At 53.1% G+C, this 26,866-nt stretch overlaps 1 protein-coding gene across 1 annotated transcript; it reads right to left on the reverse strand.

Annotated features, from left to right (window-relative positions):
* Window positions 1-1,987: 1,987 nt before the first annotated feature.
* Window positions 1,988-26,130, reverse strand: SLC13A2 (solute carrier family 13 member 2). Its single transcript, XM_004041995.3, has 12 exons — window positions 25,995-26,130; window positions 10,479-10,607; window positions 9,230-9,366; window positions 8,914-9,119; window positions 8,203-8,383; window positions 7,968-8,090; window positions 6,030-6,248; window positions 5,713-5,801; window positions 5,306-5,427; window positions 4,001-4,162; window positions 3,230-3,367; window positions 1,988-2,720 (listed from the first exon to the last, which is right to left on the reverse strand). Exons 1-12 carry the CDS (start codon window positions 26,094-26,096, stop codon window positions 2,550-2,552), a joined length of 1,779 nt encoding a protein of 592 aa, XP_004042043.2. The 5' UTR covers window positions 26,097-26,130; the 3' UTR covers window positions 1,988-2,549.
* Between the last annotated feature and the right edge of the window lie 736 nt (window positions 26,131-26,866).

Consider the following 26,866-nt stretch of genomic DNA (forward strand, 5'->3'; position numbering starts at 1 on the left):
TGCCAGGCCCTGTGGAGGAACTGGGGACACAGCTCCAATCAGGCAGACTGTCCTCAAGTCGCTTCCAGCCTTGTTGATCTTAGCAATGGGATGCTCACTACCGCAGAAGTTGTTGAGTCCCAGCACCGCACAAGTCCGGCTGGTAGGAGACACCCAAAGCTCACTGCTAACTTCCTAGAAGCCATCAATGATGGGGTGTGGGTGCCTGGGCAGCGAGGCTGCAGACCCAGTCCCAGCAGGGCCCATCTACCTGCCGCAGCCTGGAATGTGTGTGGAGCCGAGCTGCCGGGCTGCCTGTGTAAACCTGACCTGGCTGGCGGGCCCTTCCTTCAAAGACTGGCCCAGGCCGTGCCGCTTTATTGCCCAGTTAATGATGGTGATTAGGCCGACAGGTGCCACCTGCCACCTGTCCACCCTCCTGCCTGCTAAAGAGGGTGTTTTCTGAGCACCTAGGGGAGGCTTGGCCCCAGAGCTCTGCCAGGGCATCCACCGCAGCCAAACTCTCGACCCTCAGGCTGGCTGGCGTCCACCTCCTTCCCGGAGAATGCAGGGCCAGCCGGGTGCTCACTTTCTGGGACTGCTGTGTGATCTCAGTCCACACCTGACCGTCTCTGAGCCGGACTGAGGGGGAAGTGTGCCGAGAACAGTGGGCAGGGCATGTGCACCCTGAGAAGCACACTCTCCTTTTCCCCAGCCAGGGTCCAGAAGGAAGTGGCAGCAGAGGGTCCTCCTTGCAGATGGAGCTGGGCTGCTCCTTAGGGAGCCACTGCATTGTGGGTAGGCCACCGGGGGAGCCCCAACATTCTGGGGCCAGCCGTTTCCAATGCAGGGGACTGTTGCCTGGGGCTTTGGTGGGTGGGAGGGGGTCCTGTGTGTCTGAGTGGGAGCTGTGATTTATGGCTGTGCTTCATGAGTGAGGAATGCCAGCCTGGGGGACCAGGGTGGGGCTGGAGCCGCCCGCCTGACACTCCTGGCTCTCTGGGATGCCTGGCGTGTCCTGTCAGGACCCCCTGTCCCCTGGGGACAGCCGCGTACTCCCCCACACAGTGCCCCCTCCTAACTGCACTTCCAACCCCCAGCTCTGGGAGGACCCAGTGAAAGCCCGGCCCAGGGGGATCCAGAAGGAAATCCTTTCTGGTTTTCTCTCTTCACAGCCCAGCCCCCTTTTTCATTTGGGCATGAAGGTGATGAGAAATATCTCTTTTCTGTCCCACTGGAGGAGGAGGGGATGGGGTGAGACTCTAGGAAACTTCCTTCTGGATGAACTCAAGGCTGACACGCCACTGTCCACAGTGGGTGAGACTTAGCATCAACACAAAGATGAACTTCCAGCAGGGAAGGGCTGTTTGGCTCGCAGAAGGAACGATGGATACGGTGTCATTCTTCCCCATCCCCACCCCCACCTTGCTAGATAAATGAAAACTCTGGAGTCCGTGAGGGTGTGCGGTGGGGGAGTGTGGGGAGGCAGGGTGGAGGTGGGGTGGGGGAGGCGGAATCATCCAAAGTTGTCTGGTCCTGGACTCTGAAGGCCATGCCAGTTTCCAGCCTGTTGCTGTGCTGCAGGATGAGGGTCGGTCCTCTGGGCACCCAGCACAGGTCAGCCTGCCTTCTCTGGCCTGGTGGGACCGGTTTTTCCAGCTGGAGGAAGGGTCGATGAGGAATTGGCAGGGGCAGAGGGTTTTATGTAAATACCCAGGGAGTGCTCTGGGAACGGGGAGGCTGGTTTTCCCAAAGACACGCAGGGACTGGCAGCTCCCAATTAGCCGGGCCCAGTGATGTCAGTGCTGCTCTCCTAGGTGGCTGCGCCCACTCTGATGGGCCTTGGCAGGGATGCCCGGCCATTACCTTCCCCCCTGGGTGGGAGGGGTGCCAAGGGGGCTGCATATAGGACAAAGGCCAGGCCCCCTCCTTCTGGACTCCCCCAATCTGGGGTCTGAACCACATTGGGGACTAGCCCTGGAGAGTGCCATGAAAAACCATCCCAGACTTTACTGAAAAAGACTTTAATGTGATTAATATTTGAACCTCCACCAAAACATGGGGAGGCTGGGGAGCCCTCAGTATGTTGGGCCAGTCCCAGAGGCTGTTCCCGTGGCAGCTGCTGGCAGGCCCTCCTCCCAGGCCACTCCAAGCCTGAATTTCAATAAATACAGTGCAAGTAAGTCTGGTCACTAAGCTGGGGATACCAAGACCTGGGGCACCAGAGAGGGCATGTTGTATTGTCTGTGAACACACACGTGTGCACTGTCCAACATACATACCTAGGATCATGTGCATGCACACAGCCCCCCTCAGCCTCACGTCACACACCCCTCACATCCATGCAGGCGCACACATATGCGCACACACACATGCACACACCTTTTCTTCCAGCACATAGGAAACTGAGCATACACCCCTTCCTTACAGACACACACGAGATTATGTACACACGTGCCTTTCAGCCTTTGGCCTGGAGCTTGGAGCTTGGAGCTTGGGGTGTCCCCTCCCGGCTCAGAGGAGTGGGAATGGGGTGGGTCTTCCTGGGCATGGCCAGGCTGTGCCCCAGCCTAGGGGCTTGGTGTGGTGGTGTTGGCCAGGCTCGGCAGGCACTGGGCTGTGGTGTTGGACTGTGCCCAGGAGGGGAAAGAGTGCAGGCTGAAGAGGGGGATGCCCCAGCTGTTGATGGCCAGTGCGATGACCAGGACTCCAATGATGTTGAGGAGGAATCCCGCCCGGGCCTGGTGTGAGGAGAGTCCATTTGGCTAAGCAGGGGCTGGGCTGGACTGCCCCCAAGTCCCCAGGTGTTTAGGGGTGCACAGGAGCCCTCCTACCAGCAAAATTCTCTCTGGGAAGTCCTCCCGTTGGTCTAACCTGCAGCATAGCCAATGCCTTTGCCCCTTGCTTTACTCCCTGTGCTAACAGGGGAAAGGGGCGCTCCTCCTGAGCTTCCAGGGCCCTGGGCTTGTTCTCTCTGAGCTCATCTCCCTGAGTGTGGGTGCCTGGCACCTTGGAGCCTTCCCCATGTTCCCCACCCACTTCCCTCCCTCTCACATAGCCTGGGGCTGGCAGGGCCTGAAGATGCCACCACTGAGAGGTCATGTCCCAACCTCCCCAACTGCACCTTCATTCCAGATGAGGACCCGCTCAACTGAGACTCTCAGTGGCTTTAGGCTGCTTTGTGGTTCACTAAGATGAAAAGTCAGAGCAGGAAGGAGGGATGAGGCATTCAGGCCTCCCTGCCACTTACCATATCCAACACTTTGAGGTCCCCGAAAGAGAAGACGATGGCATTGGGCGGGGTGGCCACAGGCAGCATGAAGGCCAGGGAGGTGGCCAGAGTGCAGGGGAGCATGACGTAGAGAGGGTGGAGGCAGATGGCCTGGGCCTGGAGTGGGAGGCAGTGGCGCAGAGCTGAACTTGGTCCCCAAGCCAGAGGGAGGGGCATGGCCCCCAATTCTCCTGCTTCTCTGGGGAACAACCCCTGTACCCTAATACACTCTCTGGTCATGAGCCCACCACTTCTCCCAGAAGGCACTGGGTGACCTGGAAGGGCCTCTTGACCTCTCTGGAGGGAATGAGTGTGCTGCCCTGCCTTGTGGGGTGTGGTGAGGGGAGGGGCCCATAAAACCGATCTCAAAGGGGCTCCGGGGGTGTCATCAAAGGCTGCAGGAACACGCCTGGGGAGGAAGGGGCTTGGGACGCTTCGGGGAGCAATTTCACCCCGTCACCTCAGGAATGACCAGAACAAGGACTGGGGTGGGGAGGTGGGTGAGGCCACCAGGATCCCCATCAGGATACTCCAGGGGTGACATCATGAGGGACGGGGTGAGTCAGGGGCCAAAGCGCCTTGGGGCCCAAGGTGGCTCAAGAGCCTGGAGAAGGATGGAAACTCAGGGGTCCTCTTCAGGAAAAGGAAAAGAGGAGGTGCAAAGACAGGATACTCTGCCCAGCAGGCAGAACCCCTGGTGGGGCAGGCAGGCGGGCTGCCTGGAGGAGGTGTTTCTGAGGGCCAGCTCACCATGGAGGCTAGGATGGGCAGGAAGATCGTAGTGGTGGCCACGTTGCTAGTGCACTCGGTGAAGGTGGCCACCAGGAGGGAGAGGATGATGGCAATGGCTGGAGCTGGCACACTCTGCAGTGGGGTCAGCTTGTTTCCCAGCCACTCTGACAGGCTCGATCGCTGTGGGCAGAGGAGGATGGCATGTGAGAGGCAAGGCTGCCTGGGCCCCCAAGTCTTCTGCCGAGGCTCTATGAGGCTCCTGCTCCTGCTAACATCTCCCTGGTATTCAGAGTCAAAGACAGCTCTAAAGGGATGATAGGACCCAGCTAAGACCAAGGGGTGCCCTTTCCTGCTCTTGAAGAACAGCTGGGTGTGGGAAGAAGGGGCAGATGAGAAATTAGGAGGGGGCCCAAAGGGCCTTCTTGGGAAATTTGGGGCTTGGTGGGAGCAAAAATCTTTGACCGCACTGACTCCTGCCTTCCTGACCTCTCTCAGGAGGTCCCTGGACAACCTTAGCCCTCTTCCTGCCCCTTCCAGTCCAGTGGCTTGGGGCAGAGGGAACCTTGCTCCTGGCAGGGAGGGAAAGTTGGGGGAGGACCCTGACAGAGGCTGCAAGAGGCTAATGGGAGGACAGGGACAGTCCACAGGGTCAGAAGAGCTCCGAGGTCTTGCCTTCCCACGTCTGGAATGCCAGGCTGTAAGGTGGGACTTAATCTCGCTCAGTGGGGCCAGCGCCTAGCACAGGACTGGGCACTGTCAGTGGATGAACATGCCACAGACCCAGGAGTCCCCTGCACCGATCCCTGACCTGGGCAGCCACCTTCTGTTTGAGCCAGAACACGGAGGCCCAGGGATGCCGTGTCAGGGATTTCCCTCTTTTGGATGGAGGCTCTGGGGAAAGATGTTCTGGTCCCCAGAGCCTGGGTGGGTGTGATCATGGTGCCCCCTGGTGGCTGCGGAGGGCAGACCGCGTCAACACAACCCCCAATTACTTCGGTGCTGATGCTATTGTGTGCTCTGGCAGCGGGCAAAGGGCTGGGGTGGGATGGCATTTGTCTCTGAGAACAGGCTCTGCCCACCAGAGAATCCTGCCTTCCCTTGGACTTTGAGAACTGAACAAAGAGGTCCCTAGGGCTTGTGTTTCTTCCTCCCACATGAGGGCTCTAACCTAAGTCTTCCCAGCTGCTGCAAAGGCTCTGCCTACCCGAGAGGCTCCTACGTGGGGACCAGGTCTCCCCTCTGTGGTATAGAAGCAGGGCCCCCTCTCTCCCTGCCACAGAGACACCCTCACACAGGCTGAGGAGGGGGCTGGGGGCCTCTCACCTCACTGCCCTTGGCCAGGGCATAGCCACCACCCAGCAATAACACGATATTCCACGGCATCTTCTGGTTCACCGTCTTCCAGTCGAGGAGGCCAAGAGGGGCCTTCAGCTTCCCTGGGTTTTCTACTCCCCAAGCAGAGAAGGATGGGTCACCAAAGAACAAACAGGCCTTTCCCCTCTCCATCTGCGGGCTCCCTGTGTGGGTCCCTTTTGGAGCTTAACGCATGCAGGAGGGGACCCTCAGTTCTGCAACATCTCAACTTTGTCTCCGAGTCCCTGTGCCCTTGGCAAGTCGCTCCAGCCTTTCTGGGCTTTGCCTACTCCTGCCAAGTGTGGTGGAAGGTACATTACATACTCGAAGGCAGGGGCTGCCTGGAGACCCTTCCCTGCCCCAGTCCAGGTGCTTACCTGGGTCCTGGGTCAGCCCTGGGAACTTGGAGGGTATGATGAACATAATTATGCCGATGAAGATGGCCACTGTCCCATCGGACACCATGCTGTTGGTGGGAGGGGGCACGGGAAGGGCTGGGTTAGCTGCTTGGGGTTGCTCAGGGCCACAGGGTGGAGGGTGGTGGAGATGAGCCTCTCCCATAGACAAGGCTGGGGAACCTTCATCCCCCACCAAGTGTTACCTCCTGTTCTGCAATGGGGTCCCTATACCCTTCCCTCCTTCCCGAGCATGTGAGCCCCAGATGTGTCCTCCTCCCAACCCCTGCAATTCTCACCTCTCCCCCTTGGCATTGGGAAAAGCCAAATTGCCCCAGCCAAGAAAAAAGCCTGGCTCCCGGGTGAACCAGAGCAGCACCAGGATGACGAACAGGATGCTGATGGCCTTTTCTGCAAAGGTCATGGGGCCCAGCAGCCTGTGCTCGGTCTGGATGACGCAGTAGGCTGCCTGCTGTTGCTCCTGCATCTTTTCCCCAATGCCAAAGTTCTTCCGGAAGCTGCAGGCAGAGGGATGGGGCAGCTCGTGGGGGGCCTGCTCCAGCAGGGAGCAAGGGGCTCTGAGTGCCTATCATCTAAAGGCTGAGGCCCACAGAAGGCATCTCAGGGTCACTACACTCAGGCCTCGGCTCTGCCTGAGGTTCTGGAGGAGGAGCAGAAGACTTTTAGAGGTCATAGTTCTTGCTTATTCTCCATGCTTGGCCCTGCCCCATTGAGCCCCTTTTCCTCCAGGGGTTCTATGGTGCTGAACCCTCCCTTGCCCAGGGTGAGGAGGACCTAGCAGCTCAGACCCTGGGACTTCTTCCTGCCCTGGCTCACAGCTCTCCTCCTCCAACAGCCTTCGGGAAGTCCTCCCTTCCCTCCTCTGCCTTCTCTGGTTATCCCCTGCCAGCCTGAGCCCCACCTGCATTGTCCTCAGAGGCACAGTAGGCTGCAGCCCACTTCCTTCTGCTGCTGACTTAATTTGTGTTGACATTTAACTTTCCACTTGGGTAAATCTCAACCTCCCTGCTGGACTGTGAGTTCCTCAAGGGCAAAGACCACACTTCACACATCTTTGACTCCCCCATGGTGCCTGGCACTGTGCTGACCTCTTCTACTACCACCTTGTCTTGTACCAGCTCCCAACCTTAATCCAGCTTCCTTACATTTGCCCAAGTGATTTTTCCAAAGTGCAGCAGCAATGCTTAAAAACTTTCAAGGGCTCTCCACTGCCTGGGCAGGAAGGGCAAATTATAATTAATACCACAGTAACACTCATACCACCACTCTTATCCCGTATTTATGGCAGACATTACTAATCAATCACAGACTTGATACTAACTGAGCCTTAGCAGGGTCTCCTATGATTTTCCAACTCAGAGCTCCAAACAGTGACTACCAGGAACCTGGTGGAAGTAGGAATGAAATCTATTTATTACTCTTGGCTTCATTAGGTGGCACACAAGAGCTTCCAGAACATTCCCCTGCCTACTTCTCCAGCTTCATGACCTGATGCTCCTTTTTGCTGTTTGTGTTTCAGTCCTGCAGAACTAGAGTTCCCTCGAACACGTCTTGTCTTGCCTCTGTGCTTTGTGTAATCTGCTCCTGCTGCCTGGAATTTCTTCCCCCATTCTCTACCTGGCTGACTTCTAGTCCTGCAAGATTCAGCCCAGGCATGATCTCCTCCATGGTGTTCTGGAATCTTCACTCACCTGGGCTGAACTAGGCACTGTGTTCTCTGTGCTCTTGCAGCGTCTGGGCTTCCCTCTGTCATGGCCCCCACCATATCATCATCCACCTGATGGGCTACAAGGACAGGGACTGTGCCCAGTGCCTTCTAGTATTCTCAGTGCCTTACACACAACCCAGTATACAGCAGGAACACAGCAGGTGCTTCTGTAACTAACCATGCTCAGTGTGTGCCCCTTAAGCACCTATCAAAGGACGGTGGACCATTATGGGAAGGGGCATCAAGTGACCTGGTTTGCAGCCCCAGCACTGACATATCTAGTTGCGAACCACTCCTGAAGCCTCAATTTGCGCATCTGTGAAATGGGATAATACTCTCTACCCAGTAATTTCCTCAAATGGGGGTCCAAGTGCACAGAGGGGCTTTGGGAGGGAGAAGCCTTCTCATTGGGATGGTGATAATATCATTTTCCACATCTGCATCCAACTGGAAGCTCCCAGGGCTAAGGGCCGGGACCTGGGCTTCTCTCACCAACTTTGCCACTTACTTGAAGCCCAGGAAGAGGATCTGCAGCCACAGCCAGGCCAGCAGCAGCAAGATAACCATGGTGGGGAAGGCGAAGCTGAACCAGGAGGCGAAGTTCACCACGTTGCCGTTTTGGGGGAAGAGCCTGAAGGAGGAACATGGGCTGCCGTGTGACATTGCCCCGAGAACTGCCCAGCCCCATTCACCTCCCAGTGAGTGTGCAGATCCCCCAAGGTGGCCCACCCCTTGTCACTCACGAGTTGATCTGGCCTTGCAGCACCAGGTTGGGTGCGGTGCCAGTCAGCGTGGCGATGCCCCCGATGCTGGCGGAGTAGCACACGCACAGGCTCATGCACTGGGTGAGGTGGAGATGCTTCTGGCTGAGATGTGCCCTCCCCTCCGAAGAGGCAGACGTGACAGGGAGGGCCTGCCCATTATCTGGGAACAAGGGAGAGCCCAGGTGGGGGCAGGTACAGGGCCAGCTCTGGGGAACGGGGCCAGGGCTGCAAGGGCCTCCAGGGCACCTTGTCTGTGAACAGCCCAGACCGGGGCTGGAAGGAGGACAGAGGATGTCTCCAGGCCTGAGGGGCCCAGCATTCCCCAGAGTCTCAGGCTGGGAGCACCCTCGGACACTCTCTGATCTGACCTCTCTCTTGAGAGAGGGAAACGAGGATTACCCAAACCACTCAGGAAGAATGGAGCCTAGACCTTGGACTGTTCACCTAGACTCCAGCTCTCTTCTTGCTATGGTGACCAAGCATCTTGGTTTGCCCAGGGATGAGGGGATTCCCAAAACAGGGTACTTGACATTTTTTAAAAAAGGAAAAACAAATTGGTCGCTGTCCTTCCTGCATCTCTTTCTTCTCTCCCCAAAGGCTCCAAGATGACCAGCCCTCGAAACGGACAGACCCTCAGACTCTCTCCAAGAACCAAGGGGTTGGGGCAGAGTCTAGCCTCATTTTTCTCACCAAGCTTGGTCACCTCCTTCTGGGGACTTGGTTCCTGGAGCTCGAAGGTGGGGTTGTTGCTGCCCTCCTCGACGTTGCTGCTGGCTTGCGAGCTGTGCAGCTGGTCCAGGACGGCATGTGCGATGGGCACCATCATGGCTGAGGTGGCCGTGTTGCTGATCCACATGGACAGGAAGGCTGTGACCAGCATGAAGCCCAGGATTAGCCTAGGGATGGGCAGACAGACACACTGCTGTTCCAGCTTCCCTTCAGGGACCGGGTGCCCAGAATATCTCCTTGTCAGGTTCTCCCGTGCTGGTTTGCAGGAGGAACTCACGGGGCAGGCCGCACCCCAACGATAAGGAGGACACGGAGGGCGATGCGTTTATGCAGGTTCCAGTGTTCCACCGCGATGGCCACCAGCAGCCCCCCGAAGAACAGGAGGTTGGAGTCCTTAAGATACTCGACGGCAACCTGGCAGATGGAGACATGGCTGAGCGGCGGGAAGACCCTGGAGTCTCCCACGGTGCCCCCGAGGTTATGGGATGCAGTCACTGACATTCCCACAGACTGGCATTCCCCTGGGCTCTTGAAACTGGATGGAAATGGTCTCTGAATGATCTGCCATTTAAAAAAAATAAATTTAACTTTTTGGAGACAGGGTCTGGCTCTGTTGCCCAGGCTGGAATGCAGTGGCACAATCACAGCTCACTGCAACCTCCACCTCCTTGGCTCAAACCATCCTCCCACCTCAGCCTCCCAAGTAGCTGGGACTACAGGCACGCACCACCATGCCTGGCTAATTTTTGTATTTTTTGTAGAGATGAGGTTTCACCTCGCTGGCCAGGCTGCTCTCGAACTCCTGAGCTCAAGTGATCCACCCGCCTTGGCCCCCTAAAGTGCTAGGATTACAGGCATGAGCCACCACACCCAGCCTGGATTATCTATCATTTAATATCAACCAGGTTCCCCTCTTCTTGTCAAACTCACTTTATCTCCCCTCAGGAATAATTAATTGGGAGATAATCTACCGTGATTCCATTCATGTTTCAAGCCATGGACTGGGAGATAGATACTTTAGTGCTGTTTCTAAAAACTAGACAGTCGTTCTCAAAGTATGATCCCTGGGCCAGCATCATCACCATCAACTGGAACTTGTTAGAAATAAAATGCTTAGGCCCTACCCCAGATCTACCGAATCAGAAACTCTGGACCCAGCCATTTGTGTTTTAACCAGCCCTCCAGGTGACTCCGATGCTGTTCAAGTTCAAGAGCCACTGAACTAGAAGTATATGAGTGTGTTAGCTGGCCCTCAAGGCCCCTTTTCTGTGTCACTAGGCCTTCCACCTCCCACCTAAGGCTGGCTAATCACTCTCACCTTGAATGAACTCGCAGCACTAATTCTGCACCCCTCCCCACCCCAGCCCGCAGCCTTCTAGCTGACTTCTTCCTCATGCAGAGTCAGGAACCCCTAATCCATGTGCCCTGCCTATGATGAGGCTTCCTTTGTCAACAAGGTCTGAGGGAACCCACCCCCTGGCCTCCCGCGCTGCCCAGAATGCTTTCTCCTATGGATGGGGGCTCACCTCAGAGGCATCCACGATGCCCATCATAGGGAACAGGATTAAGGGGAAGAGGGCAGTGACGGCCAGGGGCAGGGCCTCAGTGCACCAGAAGAGCGCCATGAGGATGATGGCATATGCGCAGTAGGCCTCCTGCAGGTGGGAGAGAAGCGGCAGAGCTGTCAGAGGGCCTGTGTCCCAGAGCTATGCCACCTCCTGTCCATCAGACAAACCAGGCCATTTGTGACTGCCTGGGGAGAGCCTATGAAACCCACAGTCATTGATTCCCAAGCCCAAGGTCTCATTTCAAAATGCAAATAAAAAGCAAAGCAAGGCACTCAATATCACCTTGTCTTTGACCCTGGGGAGCCCAGACATTACAAGCCAGCCACTTCGGAGAGTCTGGAGTTGGTTACCAGTCCCCATCCAGCCCAATGGGATTGCAGGGGCCCAGCTGAGGATCCCAAGATGAGATGGGGGCTGCCAGAAGAAGGAGCAGGACCTGGGCAATGTGGACCTTTGCCTGGCACCCTGGCGTTCCCTGGCTTTTATCACAAGCTGCAAGAGTATGTTTGTTTGTTGGATATTTAGTGTTTGTTCCCTTTGCTAGGAGTGAGCTCTCCATCAGACAGAGTCGGTTTTGTGGCATCCTTTCTAGCAATCCTGGTCTGGCTGCTGCATTACACAACTCCAGAGGAGCAATTTACATTTATAGGCTATGTGAAGTTTCCCCCAAGATGCTTGTGTTGTGCAGGGAATTGTGGGGCAATGCTGAGTCTTGTGAGTCTTTGAGTACCAGAAGTCCCTCTTTCCTGCATGAAGCCCCCAAGTCTAGAGAAGCCTGACCTCAGGCCTGGAAGGGGACCTGGGGCAAGAATGGAGGCCCACCCCCCTTATAGAGCCTCTCCCAGGGCTGGGGAATCATTAGCCAGGAGGCTTCCCAGGGCTGGGGAATCATTAGCCAGGAGAGGGCACCCGTATCCCCTCTCCAGGGGCTGGGCACCTGCCCACTCTTTATTTGCCAAGGGAAGGGGCCGCATGCTGGGGTTTGTTGGACAATGGGGCTGGGGAGCCCCTCCTCCCTTGCCCATCCCAATTGCCCTGTCCTTGTCCTCTCCACCTCCTACAGGCTAGGCTCACACTCTTAGTACCCTAAAGCTTGGGAAGGGTCCCTGAGGTGGGAGCAGGCGGTGGCCTGGGGGAAGAGGCAGCTGCTATTTATTCAGCAACTCTTAGGAACTTAGTATTGTCATTTTTGTGTTTACATGAAAACATAACAGCCATTAAAGTGGGTGTGGTGGTCCCACCTTATAGATGAGCTCAGAGGGTAAATGGCTTGCTCAGGGTCACAGAACTATTAAAAAAAGTGGCAGAGCCTGGATGGAACTCAGATAAAGGATTGGGATTGGGTAACTTTCAAGCACTACCGAAGAGTGCTCCCCTTGTAGTCTGTGTGAATGGTGCCCCAGTAATTGTGCAGTGTGTAGCCTGCCCAACTGCACATAGCCCCACCAAATCTGTCCGAAGCCAAGCTCTCTTTCCACCAAACCTCTACTACCTCTCTTCATCCTGGAGACAAACTCATCAGCCCCAGGAGTGGGGCCACTTTGGCCCTCAGACAGAGAAACCCAGCCCCCTCCTCCCCCAGCAGGATTCTGCTGATGCCAGTGTTTCCTCACCCACAATGACTGAATGGCCAGTTACCCTCCCCTTGGACTAAGGGCGGGCCAGCCCTCCTGGACCCTGGTGTCCTCCACCCTGTCCACCCAGAACTCTCTGGCCAGAGACAAGGAGCAGGGCTGGGGTTGCGCTCACTCTGCTGATTCAGGAAGAAGTTTCTGTATAAGTATTGGAGGATGACTTTGTGCCAGGCATCATATTCTATGTGCTTCAAATGCTTTTACAAGTTGCATTTATTTGCTCTCAGAGGTAATAACTATTGTTCACATTTCACAGCTGAAAAAAGAAAGGAGTAAATACATTTCAAAAATGCCTCAAAGTCACACATATAGTAAGTGGAGAAGCCAGGACATCTGCTTCCCGGGCCCCAGCTTTCACCTGCTACCCTGAGCATGATCACTTGCATTTGAGGGTGTCCTCAGCCTCAGGCTCCCTGTGACCAGTGGAGTGTAGGGAGAATGAGCTGGGGCTCTGAATCCAGAGCTATCTTCCCCAGGGCCTGCCACTTCCTGTGGCTGGGCTCTGTTAAGCATGTCACTTTGAGACCCTGTTTCCATGCTCCAAAGGGAGTTGTTAATAATCAGACCAGGCTGGGCATGGCGGCTCACGCCTGTAATCCCAGCACTCTGGGAGGCCGTGGGGGGCTGATCACTTGAGTAAAGGAGTTTGAGACCAGCCTGGGCAACATGGCAAAACCCAGTCTCTGCTAAAAATACAAGAATTAGCTGGGTGTGGTGGTGAGCACCTGTAGTCCCAGCTACTTGGGAGGCTGAGGTGGCAAAATCACCTGAGCCCAGGAGGTTGAGGCTGGAGTGAGCTGAGATCACGCCACTGCACTACTCCAGTCTGGGCAACTGGAGTGAGACCTTGTATCAAAAAAAAAAAAAGTCAGACTCGCCTCCATGTGCTCCAGTGTGTTTGATGCATGGCTCCCTGCTCCCTGCTGCCTATGTCTGTGATGGGTTCCTCTCTATCTCCCTAGGGCTCTGCCCTCAGGGAGTGCCCGAGAGTACCTGACCCAGGGGGCCTCTCAGAACACTGACAGCTCCTCAGTCTCAAACCCAAACCCTTTAAACATCTTGCATTTGAGGGTGTCCTCAGTCTCAGATCAAAACACAAGACCTGTTCCGAAGTTCCATCCAGAAGCCTTCATTAACCCCGGGCAGCTTTGGCCCTGCCTCCCCATCCCACCTCCTGGGCAGCCTGTCAAGCTGGAGCACAATTCGCTGATTTGTTCTTCCTGCATCATGAGATTCTTAACTGGGGCATGGAGTTCCGAGGATCCATGAAGATAAATGGGAAAACTATTTTATCTATTCAAGAACATCGAACTAAGGTTATGGACATAAAATCATAGTGCTATTAATGGCATTATTGGTGACTTGGTCACAGATATTTGACTGTGGCTATCAGCTATCAGACACCGATCCAGATAAGTTGTTGCAGTTATTTCAGAATAGCTCTCGACATTCTGTTTACCTCCATCACTATCTTGAAATTTTGGTAGTTATTATACCAACTTTAGATCTTACCTAATGCACTAGCAAGGAAGTATATCTATTTCTGAGCTGCAATTTATTTTTCCATATTTTGATACCTGTATTTCAAAATAATTGGTTTATTTGTAATCCCATGCATTTTATTTTGTATATTTTATTTCTTATTTTTTCTAATTAAAAAAAATTTTTTTAAAGACAGAATTTTGCTTTGTTGCCCAGACTGGAGTTCATGATGTGATCAAGGCTGACTGCAGCCTCCAGTGCTGGGCACAGGCAATTCTCTTGCCTCAGACTCCCAAATAGCTGGGACTACAGGCATGTGTCACAACGCCCAGCTAATTTTTTTTTTCTTTGTATCTTTTGTAGAGATGGTTCTTGCTTTGTTGCCCAGGCTGGTCTCGAATTGCTGGCTTCAAGTGATCCTCCCACCTCAGCCTCCTAAAATGCTGGGATTACAGGTGTGAGCCACTGTGCCTGGCCTGTGCATTTCAAAGTAATTTTCTGAAAAGGGCAGAACCAAGACTCAGAGAGGTTTAGCTTTGCCTTGTTGACAGTTGTTGATGCTTAGACGGTTTGGGTTTGAGACTGAGGAGCTGTTAGTGTTCTGAGAGGCCCCCTGGGTCAGGTACTCTTGGGCATTCCCTGAGGGCAGAGCCCTAGGGGTCTTTTCTTCTTAGGCACACAGTATATCCAATTACAAGGTCAGTATCCCCAGCTCTAGAAATGGGGATTTGGGGATCAGCCTTATCCTTCCAGGTCACTCTAGTGCTCTCTGCCTTGCAACCCAGCTCTATGGAACCTAGGCCAGCCAAGTTCAACTGACAGCCTATGGCATTGGACTCAGCTGGTTTACACGCTGGCCACTGGCTGCTCCCCAGGACTGCTGCACTGCACAAGTCCAGGTCGCCGTTCTCATATGGAGTTGTGCAAGGCATGGCCTGCACCACAGTCCCTGGTGGCCCCTCCTGGAGCTCAGAAACCAGCAGGGAAGAGTTTTCTCCTGGTGGCGAATGCTCTTCTTTCTACCTCTGGCCCTGCCTCCTCCTTCCCCAGGCCAGCAGGGTGGTTGTTCCCCAGCTCTGTTCCTTGACTGTAGCAGCTACTCTCCTCTCAAGATCTGTTTATGGGCTCCTGAGGATGGGGGCGTAGCCTCTTTCTCCTCTATGATCTAGCCTGTCTCTCTTTTTCAGGTGCTGGCCTGGTCTGTAAAGCCTCCTTTCCCACTGGTGTCACCCCCACCCCCAAGGAAGTCACCCTGTTCAGATCCTCACTCTTCTCCACTCAGCAGTCAATCCTTGTGATTGGAAGCCCACTGCAGGCAGACCCTGGGTCTCCTGCCTGTTCATCAGCCACTCATTCCACAAATACCCTCTCTGGGCCATGCACCGAGTCCTGCTGGTTCTGCCCCTTGAGTGCTCCCATCTATTTCTCTGTAGCTCTGGACCACTAGCCTGGTCCAAGTCTCAGCAAGACCTCTGCAAAAGCCTCCTTATTCATCTCCCAGCTTCCTCTCTTGACCCTGAAATCCTTTCTCCTTGCTGCAGCCAGAGTGATCTCAAGGCACAAATCTGTTTAATTTGCACCCCCGTCCCCCAGCACACACACACACTCATCTCAAAACAGCTCACATCTCTTCAGTGGCTTCCTAGTGCTTTCAGGAACCTAAGTTCAGAGTTGGTCTGTGCCTCATGTCTTAACACCCTCCCCCTTACTCTCTCTGCTCTGGCCATACCAGCCCTCTGTGGGTTCCTCAAATACTGCATCCTCCCTCTGGCCACAGGGCCTCTGCACACGATTTCCTCTCTCTGGACCTCTCTTCCCTCCCTACTTTGCGTAGTTGATATCTACTGGTTCTTGAGATCTCAGCTCAAATATTGATTTTTCAGGCTGGCTTCCAGGAGGGGATATAGTTCCCATTTTTCACACTCTTAAGTCCCTGTACCTCTTCTGCATAGCACTCATCATAGTCTGCGATTAAACATTTAGTTTTAGGGACTAAAAGATGAGTATCAATCTTTGTTGTCAGACTCTACCCTCCAGGGAGCAGGGTGCAAGTCTGTTTCTGCTCACCCCAGCGAGGTACCTGGCATCTATTTAGCAGAGTTGACACTGAATGAGTGGGTGAATGAACGTGGGCCCTAGGGGCACAGGCATCAGTCAGGCCCAGTGCTGGCCCTCGGGGAGTCTGAGTGCCTGTGCGGGCTGGCCTGAAGGGCAGACTGAAGAGAGAAACCCCCAGAGGGGCTTCCAAACCCTAAGCCAGGCAGCTTGCTTCTTCTGTAGTGGGAAAGCACATGTCCAGGGCACATGCTGAGTGCTGAGGCCCCGCTTTACTGCTGTGTGTCCTTGGGCAAGTTACTTAACCTCTCTCAGCTTTTCTGGTAAGAAACATCAAGCATTCGCCGCTGTAAACACATTTATCTCCATTATGCAGTTTCCTCATCTGGAAATGGGGGATAACAGAAACATCCACCTAACTGGGCTATTGTAAGGATGAAGAGAGCTAACAAATGTAGGAATAAGGTTTTTTTTAAAAAAAATTTTTTTAAGAGACAGGGTCTCACTGTGTTGCCCAGACTGGAGTGCAGTGATGTGATCACAGCTCACTGCAGCCTCGATCTCCTGGCCTCAAGTAATCCTCCTGCCTCAGCCTCCTGAGTATCTGGGACTATAGGCATGTGCCACCACACCCAGCTAATTAAAACAATTTTTTTTTTTGTAGAGATGAGGGTCTCGCTATATTGTCCAGGCTGGCCTTGAACTCCTGGGCTCAAGCAATCCTCTCTCCTCAGCCTTCCAGAACACTGGGATTATAGGTGTGAACCACTGTGCCCAGCCAGGAATAAGTTTTAAAGCCTTGTAGCCTGTGAGCCCATAGCAGGGTTGGTGCTGGGAGAGAAATGTGCTCCTGGGCTTCTGGAGAACCAGAGAGGTTACATGAGGCACAGATGGAAGTGAAGGTGCCAAGGAGTCCAGGGCAGACTCCGGACCCGGGGTGTGTGGCAGGTGTGGGACCTGTGGGCATCATGGCCTCTGTCACTGGCACAGTACAGCCTGTGACTGTCAGGCAGCAGCACATGTGCCCACACTCTCAGAGGTGTCACACCTTATTCCTCCTGGTGACTGAAGGTTAACCCAAGGGTGGGGACAGGCTGGCACATGGGGGACACTCCCACTGCCCCTCTGCCCCTAGCAAGTGGACATGCTGCTGGCAGGAGCACTCCCGGGTCTCAGGAGCAAGGCAAGGCACTGGGTGGCAGCCTGCCAAGCACCTGTAAAGCAGAGTCCAGAAGAATGGCGCTCAGAGGAGAAGGGGCCCCATCCCTGAGCCTCCTTTTGTTTGGGCTGAGGAAGGCTTCCAGAGAGGGAACCTTGAGCGGGTACTGAGGGGTGAGTAGGAGTTCAGTTAGTGGGCAAAGGGGGTTGGGGTGAGGGGGTAAATGTAGAACAGAATGAGACATAAAGATCAAGATGCATTCTTGGAAAGAGCCTTGTCTGCCCTGAGAGGATCTAGGAATTTGTCTGGAAGACAGGGGAGAAAAAGGGAGAAGGCCTCAAAGAGTTTTAAGCAGAGAGAGAGTGGCATGGTCAGACTTGTGGTTTAATAAAATATTACACAGATACTACCACATGCGGTTTAAAAAATTTGTGTGCAAGTGTTTGTATATATTCAGGGAAATTTCTGATGTAGGGGTTTGTACACTTCTTTTGGTACCAGGATCCCCTTGGCAGCCTGATGAAGCATTCCAGTGTCTTAGAATAATGTTTTTAAATGCACTAAATAAAATACATAAGACTACAAAGGAAACCAATTTTATTGAAATACAGGTAATAGGCTGGGCGCGGTGGCTCACACCTGTAATCCCAGCACTTTGGGAGGCTGAGGCAGGAGGATTTCTTGAGCCCAGGAGTTCAAGACCAGCCTGGGCAACATGGCGAAACCCTGTCTCTACTAAAAATACTAAAACAAACAAACAAACAAACAAAAAAACTTAGCTGGACATGGTGGCATGTGCCTGTAATCCCAGCTACCTGGGAGGCTGAAGTGGGGGAATCACTGGAACCACCCGGGAGGCAGAGGTTGCAGTGAGCTGAGATTGCACCATTGCCCTCCAGCCTGGGTGACAGAGTGAGACCCTGTCTCAAAACAAACAAACAAACAAACAAAATAACCCTTAATTTTTAAAACCTAAACAAATAAGTAAATACAGCTATTAAAATATGAAACGGTGCTGGGTCCAGTGGTTTGTGGCTACATGGAAGGCTGAGGCAGGAGGATTGCTCGAGCCCAGGAATTTGAGGCCAGCCTGGCAACACAGTGAGACTCCATCTCACAAACAAACAAAAACATGAAAGAGTGTGGAGGGATGGAAGTCTCTTCCAGGAAGAACAGGCAGATGCCAAATGCCTAATTCTTTGAGGACTGAATATACAAAGGGGACAATGGCCAGTTCATATGTAAAAATATGTTTCACAACTTCTGTAATAACCAGCCGAGAAGTCAAACGACAACCTCTACAGCAGTAAGCCCTAAACACTCAGGATTTGCTCGATGATTGCCAATTCCCCTGATTTTTGCCCCAAACTCTTTACTCCTACTTCCAACTCAGGACCAAGCCCAGAAAGCGAAATGTGCTCCCCTAACCAGTCACCTGGGGTGCTGCTTCTAGTTAGCCGCCTACGGCTTCCCTGTGCCCAACAGCATGCACTGGAAGCCTTCCCTTTTAACCATTCTAAAGCTTTCCCACCCCATGCCTGCCTCAAGTTGCACGTGATGGCAGTGACTCTTCCTACCCTTCGCTTGTTCTCATTCAAGTGTCCTTCATTGATTTGCACACCTTGATGTGAATGACTTTGTTGCATGCTGGCCTCTGTTTTAACAGGCCAAAGGGAACAATGAATTTTTGAGTGCTGGAGAAAACAAAAGTGGGGAGAAGAGTCCTGATATCACAGCCTGGGCCAGGGCCAGCCCTGCCTGTATGCACTAAAGAGCAAAATGCAAGCTCCTCTACGAATTTGATCCTTGTGACAGCCCTGAGCCTCATTGCTGGATTATATCCAGGAAACTTTACTGTCAAAGAGGGTGACTTACTTTCCCATTCCTGGCCTTCACCTAGCAGGTGCCGATAAACAGGGACACGATTTAGTAATCTGGGCAAAATCCAAGTTGGGGACTCTACGCCAGGGATCCCCCTGGCCTTTGAGGCTGGGTTCTCCTTCTTATCCTATATCCAGGCATCCCAGAGGCTAGAAAAACTATCTCCACACAGCTGCAGGTATTCCTAGGGACACAGCTCACCAATCTGGTGGGTGACCAGACATTCCTTCCTGTTCTGTAGGTGGGAACATCTGAGGCCCTCCTAAGCACAAGAGCCCATTTGAACAGAGCAATGGAGAAGAAGTGAGGCATCCACACAGGGCTCCAGACCAGTCTGTGTTTTCCAGGGGCCCAGGAATTCAGATAAGAGGCAGAGGGCGAAGGGAGCAAGTGTTTATCAAGCCCTAGGTGCCAGGCACTCTACGTATATGTGTGCTATCTCAGCTCATCTTCACAGCACCCCTTAGAGATGACAGGGTTTGAAGAGGCTCGGTCAGGTCACATGGCAGTACACGCTGCTGAATGGATTTGAACCCACACCTGTTTGGCTCCAAAATCCATGTTTTGTTCACTGGACTCTGCTATCTCAGCTGAGGGCCAAGAAATCTCAAAAGGTAGAGGTGGGGCCCAGAACAGAGGTCCAAATTCCTTGTATAGTTTTCATGCCCGAAGTGAATCATCCAAGTCCCTGCCTTTGAGGTTCAGGAACAGCTTGCTCTAAGAGTATTTTAATTACACAGATTTTTTTTTGACAAGGCCTTGTTCTGTCACCCATGCTGGAGTGCAGTGGCTTGATCACTGCTCACTTCAGCCTCGACCTCCCTGGCTCAAGTGATTCTCCCACCTTGGTTCTCCTAAGTAACAGGGACCACACGCACGCGCCACCGTGCCCAGCTAATTTTTTTGACCCCCCCCTTTTTTTTTTTGAGACAGAGTCTTACTCTGCTGCCCAGGCTGGAGTGCAGTGGCGTGATCTTGGCTCATTGCAGTCTCTGCCTCCAGGGTTCAAGAGAATCTCCTGCCTCAGCCTCCCGAGTAGCTGGGATTACAGGCATGTGCCACCACGCCCAGCTAATTTTGTATTTTTAGTAGAGATGGGGTTTCGCCATGTTGGCCAGGCTGGTCTCGAACTCCTGACTCCAGGTGATCCACCTGCCTTGGCCTCCCCAAGTGCTGGGATTGCAGGCATGAGCCATTGCGCCCAGCCAACTTTTTTGATCTTTAGTGGAGACAAGTCTCTCTACGTTGCCCAAGTTTGTCTTGAACTCCTGAACTCGAGCCACCCTCCTGCACTGGCCTCCCAAAGTGCAAGAGTTACAGGTGTGAGCCACCACTCCCAGCCTTAATTACACAGATTTTAAAATTCAAACACATGTAATGTTTATGCATTCTAAAAGGGCCAGTGATTCAGATTAAGAAATTCTGCCTTCTGGCCTTACAATAAATGCAATATTGACTTCAGCTGAGTTCTGTCCTGGCCAATGTTGAGCCACTAGGAGACTGTTTTTACAGATGCCTTTGGGTCCTGGGAGGTGTTTGTGTTTTGACTGTAACTTACTAGCTGAATGACCCCTGAGTCGTAAGTTATTCACCCCTTAATGCTCACAGCACAAAATCCCTACTCCTCCCTGTAGCCTTGTAGGGCTGACATTGGCTCACCTCAACCCTCTTCTCTAAACTTGACTTAAGCAATCTAGTGAGGCCTCTTAAGGCCTCACTCGAGCCCCCAAAGCCACACTGGCCATGCTTAATCCCTTCAATTTGCTAAGCTCTCCCCTCTGCAGGCCTTTGCACTTACTGCTTGTTCTGCCTGGATGGCTCTTTACCCAGAGCTGTGCTTGGCTGACTTTAGAGAATTTATTTTTGAGATAGGAGTCTTGCTCTGTTGCCCAGGCTGGAGTGCAGTGGCACCATATGGCTCACTGCAGCCTCAACCTCCTGGGCTCAAGTGATCCTCCTGCCTCAGCCTCCCAAGTAGGTGGGGCCACAGGCACACACCACCACACCTGGCTAATTTTTTTAGTGAGGAGACAGGGTCTTGCCATGTGGCCCAGGCTGGTCTTGAACTCCTGAACTCAAGCGATCCACCCACCTTGACCTCCCAGAGTGTTGGAACAGGGCCTCCTCAGGAGGCCTTCCCTGACCCCATCTAGAGCAGCCCTCCCCAGGCTGTGGTCATAGCCTGCTGCATTGTTTCTGCTTTTTGTATGTCTCCCCACTCCTCCCACTTTCTCTTCCCAACACACCCAAACAGTACTTGTCACACAGTACTGAGTTCTGTGTTCACTAACAAAATGCATGGTTGGATGAATAAATGAATGGATGTAAGGTTTCCATGTCTGGCTGCAGGGTTGGGAGAGCAGGAAGACCCCAGGCCCTCCTGTTCCCCATCTGCTGGGACCACCAGAGAGTGACAAGCATTTCAAGGTTCTGTTGCCACCCCTCAAACACACCCTACTATTCCTGGCCCCTACATCTTTCCTCCTGTGGTTCACTTCACCTGTTCTGCTGATGCCTCTGACTGTTAAAACTCCACCAACCTTCAAGGCCCAACTCAAATGTTGCCTCCTTCAGATTCTCCCTTGACTCAGTTGGAAGAATTTGCTCCCTCCTCTGAGCTCTGCAGCCTTCTGGCTGAACCTTTGTGTGGCGTAAACACCTGTCTCCTCCTATAGACTATAAGCAACTTGAGAATGGAACATCTGTATTCCTTTTGGTAACCCCTGACACAGAGCAAGAGCTCAACAGATATGCTGGACTGAAGTATGGTGGGAGGACTGACTGACAGCTGGACGGACATGAGAAAGGATGGCCTGAGAGGTGGGTCACAGTGGGGGCACCACCGGCCTCCCAGGGAGCCTCAGGCAGAGACTCCAAGACCAGGTTCCAGTTCAAACATTTTTCCTAGCTGGGACTTTAAGCAAATTGCTTCCCCACACTGGCCCTCAGTTTACATGTCTATAAAATGGAGATAGTAGTAGTAACCTCATAGTAACACATAGGCTTTTTTTTTATTTTTTGAGACTGAGCCTTGCTCTGTCTCCTAGGCTGGAGGGCAGTGGCACAATCTCAGCTCACTGCAACCTCCGCCTCCCGGGTTCAAGCGATTCTCCTGCCCCAGCCTCCCGAGTAGCTGGGATTACAGGCATGCACCACCACACCCGGCTAATTTTTGTATTTTTAGTAGAGATGGAGTTTCACCATGTTGGCCAGGCTGGTCTCGAACTCCTGACCTCAGGTGATCTGCCCACCTTGGGCGCCCGCCTCCCAAAGTGCTGGGATTACAGGCATGAGCCACCATGCCCGGCCCGACACATAGGCTTTTGAAAGAAATAAATGATCTAACAATGCTTTGAAGTGCATGGCATAATGTCAAGCACATAAAATATACTCAACAAATGTCAATATTATTATTATGGGCACAAATTTGAGCCTAGGCTGGGGCTCCTTCTTCCCCCTTTGGAGGCCAGGGCCATGGGGCTAAGCTTGGGGACTCATTACAGAGAGTAGAGATTCAACAGGGATGCAGGTCAGGATCCACCGTGTGCACATTCCTTCCTTTCTTCATTCAAAAAGTTGGGGGTGGCCGGGCATGGTGGCTCACGCCTGTAATCCCAGCACTTTGGGAGGCCAAGGCGGGCGGATCACGAGGTCAGGAGATCAAGACCATCCTGGCTAACACAGTGAAACCCCGTCTCTACTAAAAATACAAAAAAATTAGCCGGGTGTGGTGGCAGGTGACTGTAGTCCCAGCTACTCGGGAGGCTAAGGCAGGAGAATGGCATGAACCTGGGAGGCGGAGCTTGCAGTGAGCCAAGATTGTGCCACTGCACTCCAGCCTGGGTGACAGAGTGAGACTCAGTCTCAAAAAAAAAAAAAAAAAAAAAAAAAAAAAAAGTTGGGGGTTTTTTATTTGTTTTTTTTTGAGATAGAGTCTTGCTCTGTCACCCAGACTGGAGTGCAATGGCGTGATCTCAGCTCACTGCAACCTCCTCCTCCTGGGTTCAAGCGTTTCTCCTGCTTCAGCCTCCCTAGTAGCTGGGATTACAGGTGTGCGCCACCATGCTTGGCTAATTTTTGTGTTTTTTTTATAGAGACGGGGTTTCATCATGTTGGCCAGGCTGGTCTCAAACTCCTGACCTCAAGTGATCCACCTGCCTTGGCCTCCCAAAGTGCTGGAATTATAGGCGTGAGCCACTGCGCCAGGCCTAACAAGTATTTTCTGAACATCTACTTTGTGCCAGGCACTGGGGATTCTGCATGGGACAAGACAAACTCCCTGTCCTCATGGAGCCGACATTCTAGTGCAGGAAGCCAGAGAAGAAGTAAAAAATAAGCAAATAGATAATTTCAGAGAGTAAACACCCTATAAACAAAAGAACAGGGCTTTTCCCCAAGAATGACTGGGGTTGGTCAGAGAAGGCTTTTCTAAGGAGGTGGATTTAAGCTGAAACCTAAAAACAGGAAGGAGGTATCTGGGAGAGCAGTCCAGAGCAATGTGAGGAGCAGAAAGAAAGCCGGTGAGGGTGGGGGAGAGTGAGCGAGAGGTGGGTCACAGTGGGAGGGAGCCTGGGGAGTCCAGGGCTGAGCCTTGGTGACTCCTGGCTGCTTGAAGAGGTTTTATCGTAAGTTTGACAGGAAGCCAGTGTAGGGTTTTTTTGTTTGTTTTTTCAAATTAAGGTGGGGTCTCACTATGTTGCCCAGGCTGGTCTCAAACTCCTGGGCTCAAGCAATTCTCCTGCCTCGTCCTCACAAAGTGCTGGGATTATAGGTGTGAGCCACTGCGCCTGGCCAATGTAGGGTTTTGAGCAGAGTGGGACACATGGGAAATGACCGGGGAGACAGTGGATCCGAGGGCGGGGAGTGACTCCATTCAGAGTATTTTGGGGTATCAAATGAGCAGGACCTTCTGCTGCACGTGGAAAGGAGGGAAGGAGAAGAATCAAGAATGCCCCCGAGTTTTTGGCTGTTGCAGCAAGGTAGATGGTTGAAGCATTTCTTGATGCCTAAGCCAACTGGAGAAGGGCAGGAAGGGTTTTGGTTTGGAGGTGGAAAAGGGTATCCTGCTTATCCTGCTTACAAAGAAAATATTCAATTAGGGAGATGGCTGGTGTTCATTGGATAATACAAGTTTAGAGTTTAGGGCTGGGGTTACAGATTGATAACTCATTGGCATAGAGATGCTTTTTAAAGCACGAGATGGCATAAGATCAGCTAGGGGAAGTGGGGACCCTGGAAAACCTCAGAGTCAGATGGAGAAGGAACCTCAGAGTCAGGAAAGGTGGGAAGGGGCAGGGCTGGGCAGGAACCAGGAGAAGGTGTCACCAAAGCCAAGAGAAGACAGCACGGCAAAGACGGAGTGACAGCTGTGACAAATGCTGCCGAGGGACTGAGGAATGTGAGGGTGGGCCAGGGTTTGGTCACAAGGAAGTTGATGGGATCTGAGTCTTGGAGATGGGAGCTGACAAAAGAGAAAGTGCGCTTGTGGTGTAGACAGTGTCTTGAGACTTCCTGTTATGAGAGAGAGCAGAGAAAGAGGCACTATCTGGAAGGAGCGTGGCCTTGAAAGAGAGCTCTTGTTTGTTTAAGATGAGAGATATTACAGCACCTCCGTATGTGGATGGGGGAGATCAGGCAGAGAGGAAATATTTATCTTGTAGGAGAGTGAGAGGACAATTGCAGGAGCAAAGTCCTTGAGAGGGGCTGGCCTCTCCTAGACAGGACCAGAGTCAGGATGGGGCTGGCAGCATCTGTGAGCCAGAGGCAGGTAGCAGGGCCAGATACGGTGCACAGAAGACAAGGGCTCCTAACACATCCCAGTCTCACCAACAGGCATGGCTTCTAGCACTGACTCAGGATTTCCTGTGTGACCTGGGCAAGTTACTGAATCTTTCTGTGCTGTGCTTCCCCAGGTCGAGGGGAATTGGGAAGAAATCAAAATTCCTGTCTGGCTTCCCTCCTGGGGTTAACACACTTGCCCCAGCCTGTCGGAAAACCCATCTGATGGGTCCCTAGCACTGAGATGCCACTGGCTTTGGCCTGAGATGAGGTCCTCTCAAAGGTCAGCTGGGCCTTGTTACTGACCAGGTGTCAGGGGCCCAGGGGCTGTGCCACTATCACCCCCAGTCTCTCACCCCTTTGGGATACCATGAACAAAAAAGTCTGACTCAATTTCTCTATCTATGACAAAAGGAAGAAAATGGCTTGATGGGCAGTTCTGGGGGTGTGGGGTGGGGCAGGAGGCAGCAGGGTGGAGAGAAGACATGCTTTGGCACCAGATCACACCCCCAGCTCTGAACCTCCCAGCTGTGTGATTTGCCAGAGGCCAAATGACTGAAGATTGAACTTCAAGGCCTTCCCCCTGGACCCTTCCCAAAGCCCCAAACTAATTTCAGATTAATACTTTTGTGTCCTTTTTCTTACAGAGTGGGGCCCAAAGGTGTATAATATCCAAGTTCCATGAAACTCGGATCTGCCCTGGGACTTTGACTAAGTGACTTAACCTCACCTTCCCCATTTGTCAAATGGGACAGTCAGGCCTGACCTCTTTAGATGGTGGAAAAGGTTACTGGGTGCCTAGGGCAGGGCAGGCATTGGCGGCTTGATTTAACGAGAGATGAAGTTATGACTTCTGCTGGGGGCGGAGGAGGAGGCAGTGATGCCTGGTTGTGCCCAGCTCCCCCTCCATCCAGGGCACAGTTTTTGTGCTGTCTACCTGCAGCGGTCCCCTCTTCCAACTCCCACCCCTCCTCCTCCACAGACTTAGCCCTTGAATCCACAGGTGAACCCTTTCTCTTCCTGTTTATGCTCTTAAAGATGCAGACCGCCTGCAGCCAGCTTTCTCCTATTCTCCTTCCAACCCTCTTCACTCTGCTGCTGCTTACCCAGCCGTCCCCTCCCCACAGCCAGCCCATCTCAGCCGCCATGGAGCCCAGTCCAGGGCTGGGTGGGCACACAGTAGGTAGATCAGCTCCATCTGCCCCCCTTGCATCTCGTTGATGGAACTGGTTTCCTGTTTCCTAGGGCAGTAGGTTGCAAACCCACCTAAGCAATTCACGCTGGGCTCCTACAACTGGGTGCCAAGCAAAAGCCCCTTTGACCTCCTAGCCCTCAGTCCTCAGGAGGAGCAGGGGGCGATAGCCTCACTTCCAGGGCAGGGGCAGTGAGGAAGTTATGCTGGATCCTAAGGATGCCCAACCCCGGCCCAGACAGTCCCTCCCCTGCCCTCTGGAGTTATCTGTGCTCAGAACACCAAGTCCTTACCTTACTGGGGACGAGGATGGGCAGAGGCAGCAGGAGAATGGGCACTAAGAACACGATCAGGTAGGAGCGATAGGCCCACAGGGCCTGCCAGCAGGTGGCCATGGTGTGGAGCAGCAAGGGCTGCTACAGCCACTGCCTCCAGGAGCTGGGTAACAGAAGGACCAAAGATGCAGCCCAGCAGGCAGGTGGCAGGCTTATATAAAGCCAGTTGAGCGTTAACCATTGACCCAGTCTGGCAATCAGAGTGTTTTTGGAGTTGGGGAGGTGAGAGTAAGGAGGAGGGACCCACAGGCGGAGTAAAGATCAGGAAGGGAGAGGGAGAAGGAAGGAGGAAAGAACAAGGATTAAAAAACTTCAGGTTCCTTCAAGAAGTTAAGCCCAGCGTTAACTCCTTCTGTTCTTGGAGGCTGCTGAGGGTGGCGCTGGAGGAGCTGGAGAAGGAAGGAGAGTCCCCCAGCCACCCTCCACAGGCAGCCCCCAAGCCACCTCCGCTGGCCTGGCCTTTCCTTTCTCCTTCTGTTCTCCAAAGCTAGGTTCTCAGCTGAGCACTTTATGTGACAGCCTGGGTGGGGTGGCCCTGCCCTGCCCACAGAGATGCCCTAGGAATTTTCAGTCTAAGACTGACAGCAGCCAAGGCCTGGAGCAAGTCCTCCTCCTCCTCCTTCCAGGTATCGAGGACCATCAAAGTCCCTGGTCCTGACTACATCTTGTGTGACACTGAGCCACCGACTTAACCTCTCAGAATTAGCCACTTCCTTATTCTGCAGTAATATCTTGCTATTGTGAGGCTCAAATTAGACAACTTATATATGTTGAGCTTTGATGCGTGGCAGGTGTACAATGAAGGTTAGTTTCTTTCAGGCTCTTCCTAG

The sequence above is a fragment of the Gorilla gorilla genome, chromosome 4, assembly GCF_029281585.2.
Source record: "Gorilla gorilla gorilla isolate KB3781 chromosome 4, NHGRI_mGorGor1-v2.1_pri, whole genome shotgun sequence".
NCBI lineage: Eukaryota > Metazoa > Chordata > Mammalia > Primates > Hominidae > Gorilla > Gorilla gorilla.